Source organism: Phalacrocorax aristotelis, chromosome 1 (genome assembly GCF_949628215.1).
Source record: "Phalacrocorax aristotelis chromosome 1, bGulAri2.1, whole genome shotgun sequence".
Taxonomy (NCBI): Eukaryota; Metazoa; Chordata; class Aves; order Suliformes; family Phalacrocoracidae; genus Phalacrocorax; species Phalacrocorax aristotelis.
This window is the reverse complement of record NC_134276.1, coordinates 172,431,672-172,440,867: the sequence shown is the minus strand read 5'-3', so window position 1 is coordinate 172,440,867 and position 9,196 is coordinate 172,431,672. Positions and strand designations below refer to the sequence as shown.

Below are 9,196 nucleotides of genomic sequence, written 5' to 3'. Positions count from 1 at the left end.
CCATGTTTCTTTCTTCAGTGGCAGTGGAGGTTTAAGCAATTTCCACCCTCAGCCCTTCCTTCCTGTTTCCACACTGCCACATGCATTGTGCCAGCACAGCTGTTTGTGCAGCCGGTGGTGAAAATGGGAACCACCTGAGAAATCCTGGGGCGGCAAAGAGTAAGCAAAATCAAAAGGAAGCTTATAATAACATGTGAATTAAGATGTATGAGGGACTGACCTTGCACTGGAACATCGACGAGGTATATGGAGACCTTGTTAAACTCATGCTAGAGGATCTGAGGTCTGAGGAAGATTTTATAGTTTCCTGTGAAGTTTCAAAACATGTCTCAAGAACCCTCTAATTTCTCTAATTCAAAAGCTCTTTCTTTATCTAGTGACCTTACTTTTAGCCATTTGCCGCTTTTAAGACTTTTTATGGAACAATCTTAATCTTACTTGAAGATAAATCTTCTTGAGGAGGAAAGACAGACACTTAAGTGCCAACTGTTCCATCCCTCCCTTGTTTTTCTCCCAGGAAGCCAGTTGAATTGTAGCTAGATATCTGTTCATGTATATGTATACATATACATATAGGTATAGGTATAGGTAATGGGTACATATATGGCTTACAACATTTTTGCAAGCCACACTATTTTTTTATGTTAGGTAAGCAGTTTTCCTTTTATTTATTTTTTGCTGCCTAGGGAAGAGCAGAAGATTCATTACATCATCATTAAATACAACATCCATGTTATTAAATACTTTTATATTAAAAATATTTTACACTTGAACAGAGCCGAAAGCTCAGTTTCTGTAAAGAAAGACCCACAGACATTAATGCCTCACCTGTCTGATCTGGCAGTTTCTCCAGAGTGCCTCAGTTTCTCCTTTTTTGAGAACAAGGGGTTCTGTCACACTCAAGGCCCACACCAAATGTTGCCCATTTATAGATCTATAATTTTGGAACAGTTCGCTGTCCAGATGCATTGCATATGGGAGGCTGGGTATCTGGTTTCCATTCCAGGGACCAGACAGTAAAAGGCGTATCACTTAGGTGCTTTGAGTTTTTTGGCTAATTTCAAGTCTGTGCATAATGACTGGGACTATTCATATCCTTGATGCTAGCAAAATGCTCAGGAGATTTACTACAATGTTAAATCACAGTAACACAGTGTCTCCAACTCAGAGCTTTTAGTCACAAACTCTCATTTTTCTTCACCTCAGATCCTCATACATTGAGTTTTCTGTGCTTTTAAGTAATTATTTTTCCCCTTAAATTCATGGCACAATTAAGCTGATATTTTACCCTGGCAGTTTTGTCTTCAGTTCAGACAGCTAACATAAAATCATTTTGGAAGGCTGCATGTCTTTAACATCTTTCCCCAGACCATCTCAAAATGCTTTATGAAAAGTAACCAAGTTTTTCAGTATGTCAAAGGCACTTGGGTACTTAGAGAGAAATTGATTCTGACACAGCCCAAGTCTTTCTTCCCAGCCCAGCATTTTCTTGTCCAGATGCGTTCCTCCTCTCTCTCTCCTCTATGCTAACAAAACTTCAACCACCTTTGATTCATACCTCTCTTTAACAGCTATATCTAACTGTAGACTATTTCTTCTAAAGGCTTGATTACACTATACTTCACATGGCCATCAAATCCAGTTTTCTTTATGAAGTCCTTTTTTTTTCTATATCTCTTTATCTTTCTGGTCACCTAATACCTATTCAATTTACACTTTGTCATTCATTCAGTGAGTCTTATTTCTGCACTATCTTTTTCCTTCTTCCTTCTCCTAACGAGCTCCATTTCAGTTCCATCCCCTTTCACCACTCTTTTAACATATTTTCTTAATTCCTTATTCTTTGGATTGCAAACCTGACTCTTCCTTTACATGTATTTCCTTTTTGCTTGAATCAAAAATCCGAAAATCAACTAGACTTGCTTTGAAGCAAATTTCTTTTTTCTTTCCATATCATTTTTCTTTTCGCTAATCAGTTCTACTTCTTTTAGTTAAGAGAGTATCTCTTATCCTTGAACGTCTAGTGATGGAAAACATATTCTTTTTCCACCTGTTGAGTTTGGATTTGACATGAGACATCCGGAGGACACCTCAAAAAGCAGAAAAAGACAAAGGACTGAATAAAAAGGGAGAATGTCTACACCTGCTTTTTATACTGAATACGTTCTTTATATTAACACCATAACTTAAAGACTACAGCGTAGGCGCTCACGGTGCCATTGTGTGTTGAGAAAAAATTAAAAACAAAGGCATGTATTGATGCTGATTTGAGGCAAGGGCATCTTAGTTAATATTGTCACTCATTCAGTACTAAGTAATGATGAATACAGTACAGATGAAAGACATGGTGGTTCCGTCAGACTGAGCGAGCAATGCTTTACACCCTCTTTACAAAAAGGGTTAAACAGCTGCCGGCGGCATGTTTTAGTAGCTGTACTACCTTCAAAACTCTACCAGATATCACAGTAGTTGCTTTCTTCTGGAAGCAAAGTTAGAGGCTTGAGTCACTCCTGAAGCTGCTGTCCCTTTTCGGTGCTACTTGCTGCCCCCTCAGCTCTCACCTGCCTCATTGCAACTTCCAGCGTTAACGATGATGGCAGTGAGAAGCGTTGAAGTCTTTAATATTATTATTAGTGGTAGAAGTAATATTATAGTCTGAGATTCTCTTATTCCACCATTAATTCCAGTAATTAATTTGCCAACTAATTAATTCACTGTTTTCAGAAACATGAATGGCAAGTAATAGGATATTTGAGAAAGACGTGCTAGAAAATCACTGATTTCAAAATACTGAATCAAGAAGCTGCTTGCTTTCAGGACCCAAAAGTGTACTACTTGGCACTGGGATACTGACAGTGTGTTGTTGCTTTTACAAGCATTAAAGAGTTGTTGTGTCTTTCTTTCTTGGATATACAAAAAAAAAAAAATCTTTGAAAGCAGCTGAAGGTACAAAAGATTAGTAAAGTTCTGGCTTTTAACAAGACCATGATCATCCTGAAGAGTTCTCTTTCGGTAGAGAACAAAAATACAGCATCCTCCTCTTTAAAAACTCGGCATGCCATTTTGCCGACACACATGAAATATGAGCACCATCCAGTGGCAAAGTAAGTAAATCACACCTTCTATTTTCGATTTCCTCCTCTTTTTCCTCAAACCACAGAATCTAACTAGGCATTTAAATGTTTGTATTAAATTTCCTGCATTTATGAAAACTGGCACAACTACATTTCTGCTAATTTCTCAAAGATGTAGCAGTAGGAAGCTCTTTTTTGAGTGCATTGCATCTCAGCTGAACAGTGCGTATTAGTCTTTAATGGTCGTCAGGATAGTTATGTGTTTTCATTAAAAATATGAAAATCTTTTGCAAACACATCCTTCTTTTTCTCAGCCACTGCTATTGCAAACATAACTGATTCCTCAGTAGTGTGACAAGATAACTGTTCCTCTTACACCAGCATGAGGATTCCTTGGCCAACATGTAGCTGCTGCTCCCTGAGAAGTGTTATGATTATTCAGCTTTTTTTCATTTTTTTGTTGTTTTTTTTTTTTTTCCTCTGTTCTCTTTTTTTCTTCTGTGCATGATACTCTAATGCATCGATAAAATTTTGATACATTAGAAAACACTAACAACAGGCAACAAGACTGTATAATCTCTGTCCTGCAATTCACTGAGTATGAGAACCTCTATTGAAGAGTATGGAGGTAACGACAGGGCCTTCGTTCGTGCCATACTGATGCTCACTGATTCTATTATCTTTCTTTGGGGAAATCAGATCTCACAAAGCATATTGGTTTCAGAAACCTTAGGCCTTCTGCAAGAGATTATATTGGAAATGTATTTTCACTTTCCACATGGATGATTTTGTTCTTGGGCTATTTCAGATTGTGTAGGACACAAATAGGATTTTCTTTAATTTTAAGCATGACTGCCTTTTGCAATGATCTTTTCTTCAAAAAAAGGCAAATTAATTGCAGTTATGACTGACATGACACAGACGCTTTCTGGCTTTTAAGTAGATAAATATCTGAAACCTCCCTCCTGCCCTCTACTCTTACTTCTTTTTATCCGTAAAGACAGCAAGTAGCAACTTGCTCTCAGTGTGAAAGCGGTGTGAATTCCCTTGGTTTTAACAGCAATGGTACATATAATTTCATACTTTTCTTCAGCAGTTCTTTCATTAATATGCACGGACTTGGATGTTACACTTTATGGTAATTATTTTTAATGTTTTTAAACCTCCACAACCAGCAATTTTTTTTTTGGCCCGTCCTGCTTCTTCAGGCAGGACAGACGGTACCTTCATTTTTAGCCCATCTGACTAAACCAGGTTGAAGGGACTTCTGCACTTCAGGGCGTTCAGTCATGGTTAAGACTGAACTATGGATCAAACACCCGCCCATAGACAGGACAGACACTCTCTGAGCTTTCTCAAGCTGAAAAATTTCACGAAGCTGAGGTGAGACATGCTAACTGAAGCTATTAGGAAGCAACTGATTGAGAAGCAGTGGTTTAAATGAGCGGAACATCTAAATACTCATTAGAAGTGCTCAAGGAGACAGGCCAAAGGACAGAAACAAGACATATATTCCCCAGCAGAACAACCTTCAGCAGTCCGCTTAAGTAGCATTAGTCCCCTTTGTGATGTTTTAAACAGAAGTAGCTATTGCACTTTGATAGCAAGACCTTGCTCTCATTTTTTTTAACAGGTCTTGTGTAGCATCAGACATTTGGCCATCACTTCACATTTAGAACTAGGGTTTATATAACTAAAACCACGTGACTACAGGCAAGAAGTCTGTAACAAAAGATTTCTCTGCTCTGTGGACTGGGGAGAGGGGATCCATGGTAACCACCCTGAGGAGTCACTTACTTTAGAAGCCTGATACGATACAATGGTGGCAATCTGCCTCTGCTCTGCCACAGCAGTAATACTTTGTACATATTTCCTCTGCGTCTCTAATGCTGATCCATTATACACATAGTAATATTGCCAATTGATCAGTTATGAATTAACAACCTTCTTAAATTACACCAGCTCCCTCCCATATGTTAATACATGCACTTAGGAGAGCTACTTTAAACTCTATTTCATATGCACAACTTCTAACAAATATAAGCCTGGTAATTAATATAGCTTTTTCTCAACTAACGCTACCAGTTCAACTTCCTATTGGAAATAACTTCAAAAGCTCCCAGGTTAAAAATGGAAAATTGGCTGGCATTATCCTCCCAAAGACAAGAGCTGTCCCTAAGAAATTTTACTGGGTTGCTAAGGTATTTTGATTTAAGATTTTGCTCCTTTTCATTCGTTTGGCATAGCTTTTCCACACTGACGTGCTCCAAAGCCGTACTCTTGAAACACATCTACAGCTATGTGTTAGAACACCATTGTTCCCCATGTGGGCAAGCAGAAGCACTTACCTCTTGGGCCACCAGCACTCCAAATCAGCCTTCACAGTTTCTCTTCCCAAATCAAAGGGCAAGAGGTGGGCAATGAATGGTAGAGTAGTCAGAGCTATGTAAGAGATCTGTTTCAGTTTTTGGCCTCTGAAACAGGGTTAAACTGTAGTGATGGAGAGAGAGTGAGACATCCATCCATATCTGGTTATGATTCTGACACTTGCTTTTACCTCAGAAGGATTAATCTGGTTCTTTGTCTGATGCTGGGACAACATAACTATGTTCTGCCCTTTGCTTATTACAGGTAAAGAAGTCAGTATTTACACCTAACTTTAAAGCTCTTTCAGGTAAGGAATAAATCACGTACTAGATTCCAGAGTATCACACCAATTTACAGTGCTACATCAGCTACTGTATTCACAGTTGAGGTCCTTGTCCGAAAGTTTATTGAAATGACTGATTTAGCGTTTTTTTTTTGTTTTCAGGTTCTTTTTGCATCTCTATTCAGCTGTTAAATGTTATTCTTGCAGATAGTCCAGCTGAGAGAAAAGCAGGCTGTGTTATAAGTGTATTTGGAAATCACAGAGAAATACCTTGTCAATCTCTTTATTCATAGGTTAAAATGTAATGCCATACAGTTCTTAACAATTACTGACTGAAAAAAATTATCTGCATAAAACAGAAGCAAAACTGAAGGAGACTAATTAAAAAAGCCATCTTGCTTCAACTTTTGAAACGATTACATACAGAATAATATACATATTTACATTACAAGTATATTATATAAATATAATATATATGTAATCTTGTAACCACAATAAATATCAAGAAGGTCTTTTTTAGGCACACAGCATAGAAAAAAATGCAGAATCTGCACAATCCTTAAGATTCTCGGAGTGACTCACTCTTACATTGTTTTCACACTGAAAAAGCAAATATTTTACACAAAATATACAGCCACAGTTTACGCAGTCCCCAGTGAACAGGGCATCTTTCCTCGCCTTCCTGTAAGTCTACTCCTTGATTTTCTAATACTATTGCTCTATACAGCTATTACATAAGAAAATAGTTTGCAGGTTTGTTTTTTACTCAGCTAATAGCCTAAGTAATTATCAGTGCTAACAAAGTAAGTACAGCGTATCTACATAAGGTATTTACAAGTGTTTGCACAAACACGGGTTTGGTGAACTACTACCGAGCTCACTTTTAATACTGGGGAGTTATTCTGAAAGCAGAAAGAAAGGATTTTCAGTGATTCTACCTCAGAAGTATTTTATCATTTGAGTGACATGTGGGCTTCAGAGATAGAAAGGTTTAAATTTAGATATTAATTAAAAAATCAAATTCTTGGCTATGCTGGCAGATACAGGCTGCCATTGATTTTGAATGTGTTCCCTTCAGTGCAAATGAAAACCCAGAGAATTCATCCAAAGGGAGTTTTCTCAACCTCTACGTACAGTCATGACATTTTATACACAGTCACTGTGGAGCACCTGAGATTGCACCCTAGTAAGTGACGCTGACCACTTCTCGTAGGATAGCCATGATCAGCGAGAAGAGAAATAAACAGCATTTTTTTGCTGCAGTTACAAATCAGACTCCGGCATATCAGGCATATCTGCCATCAGGTACCCAATACCATAACGTCCATTTGGAGCAGTATCCAGCGTTGGTGATCCAGTCTGTTTTCGGTATATGTTTTTGCCAAAATTTGGAGACGGCACTTCACTTGGACTCTTCCCATGAATCAGACTTGTATTATCTCCCTCCAGATTAACAGGTTCCTTTATTATCCGGCCTCTTTTGTACGATACAGATGCCAAACTACCAGAGCTATCATCGATCAGGTTGCAACGGCGCACCATGAACACTATTGGGACTGGCAGTATGGCCAATACCATCAGCAATATACAGACAATCATGCCCCATGTTGGATAGCTGTGGAACTCTTCCGTAGCCTGAGAAACCCAAGAGAAAAACTATTAATACATGTTTATTTAAAAAAAAGAGCACATCTGCAGTCCTCACCAAGGTGCACAGTTTTCAAACACATACTCATCTTTTTGTCACCCTGCACCCACAATGTGGGCACCGCTATAGATCTCAAATTTGAACAGTCACGGAGATGGAGAATTACTATCTTTCTGCCAGTGAATAGGACCAAACACTGCCCCGCAGTTTCTGAGATGCTCAGAGCACTGTAGTATAGCCCAAATCAAGATTTTCACATTAGGCCACCTTCTACATTTGTCTGTAGTTGCTCCCTGATCCTTTAAAGGATGTTCAGAACAGACAAGTGCGCAGAGGTGTCTGTAACCGTGCCTGGAAAATAAGTCCTTGTTCTGCAGGCTAATAGCTGGTCTAGACAGGGACTGTCTCACATCACCCTGTGTAACTGTTTCACTTTGTACAAACTTCATGCTAACTATAATGCATTTACTGAGGCAGTGACTGCACCCCACACCTCTGCTGCATCCATGAGTCACTGGCCAACAGACTGTTTGCCTAGTAGCTCAATTACCATTTAATTTTATACACGGAAAGGAATGGTATGCTTGGTTTTCTAACGTATTTCTGTTTTTGCAGGCAAGAATCAAACATAACCAGAAGATTTTTCTGAGAATCCCAAGAAAGCAGTAGTGGTTGTCCGGTCTATCTACAGTAAACCCAACCTCTTGTATTTTGCTTTACCCGTCTTTGCTGTGATTCCTGCCCGCCCCCTCACCCCCACCACCCCACCCCCCAGTCCAGACAATTGTCCATTCAGAGGGGTCCCTGAGATCCGTTTCTCTGACATTTTATACTCCCTATACTTTGTATGACAAGCCTGTAGACACAGCGGGGGGCTGATGAGCCTAAAACTAGCAGAACTCTTAGGAGTTACCTTGTCTGAATCTCTTTTTGGAGCAACACGCAGCACTGACTCTGCAGTTCACACAGACAAGTTTTTTCACAAATTAAACATTCTTATCAGAGACAGGTTTTGATGCAGCTGTTACCTACAATGTGATGTGTGTTCCCAAAGGGGAAAATTTATGACATGGCTAAATCTCAATATTTAATTCCACATAAAAAATCGATGTGATATCTGAAATTATTTATTCAGTGTTATCAACCAACTATTTTCTGCAGTAAAGTAAGATTTAATGGAAGTGAGCGACCTCTCCCACCCTTAAGAACTCCAAAGTGCATCAACAAACTAGAAGCCACAAAAAGCATGAAGTTTTGTGTCAAGCAGTTATATTTTAAAGCAGAACTACTCTAAAATTTAAAAAATGGTTGGTTTTACATTAATGTTACTTGAGATAAAAACAACCATGTCATTATTTATACTGATTTTGAATTTGTAATTGCAAATTTTTTGTCTTTTCATGTACTTCTGAAATACTTCAGATATGATCATTACGATGGTGATGGCACCAGTTATATACATACCGTATCTTCAATCCAAGCATTGTAGCCAGGAGGACTTAATACCATTTGGACAATGCTAGCTACGAGCAAACACAACAATACTAAAGGCGAAACATACTTCCACATGTAGTAATAATACTGGCTTGGAGAAAACCCAAGCATATCCTTCAGATCCTCCATAAATCTGTGAAGGGAATAAAAAGTTACTGTTAGTGTGCGTACTGAGATTTCAGGTTCTATAATTGATACATAGCACCTAATTTGAGGGAGCAGACACACTGAAAAAACACATGTATGGAAATGGCTGCAGTTTAGATTACCTGATAGGCTGAAAAATAGAGCTTGTATTACTAGTTCAGAACACACAAACAGAAAGAATTG

General features: G+C 38.5%; 1 protein-coding gene across 1 annotated transcript in view; it reads right to left on the bottom strand.

Annotated features, from left to right (window-relative positions):
• Positions 1–5,991: 5,991 nt before the first annotated feature.
• The window catches only part of SLC6A15 (solute carrier family 6 member 15), a 38,757-nt gene continuing 35,552 nt past the window's right edge, over positions 5,992–9,196 (bottom strand). The window contains exons 11-12 of the mRNA XM_075080709.1: positions 8,837–8,999; positions 5,992–7,359 (exon numbers count right to left, since the gene is read on the bottom strand). Of these exons, the coding sequence (XP_074936810.1) occupies positions 6,988–7,359; positions 8,837–8,999 (535 nt within the window). The 3' untranslated portion in view covers positions 5,992–6,987. The remainder of the gene's footprint in view (positions 7,360–8,836; positions 9,000–9,196) is intronic.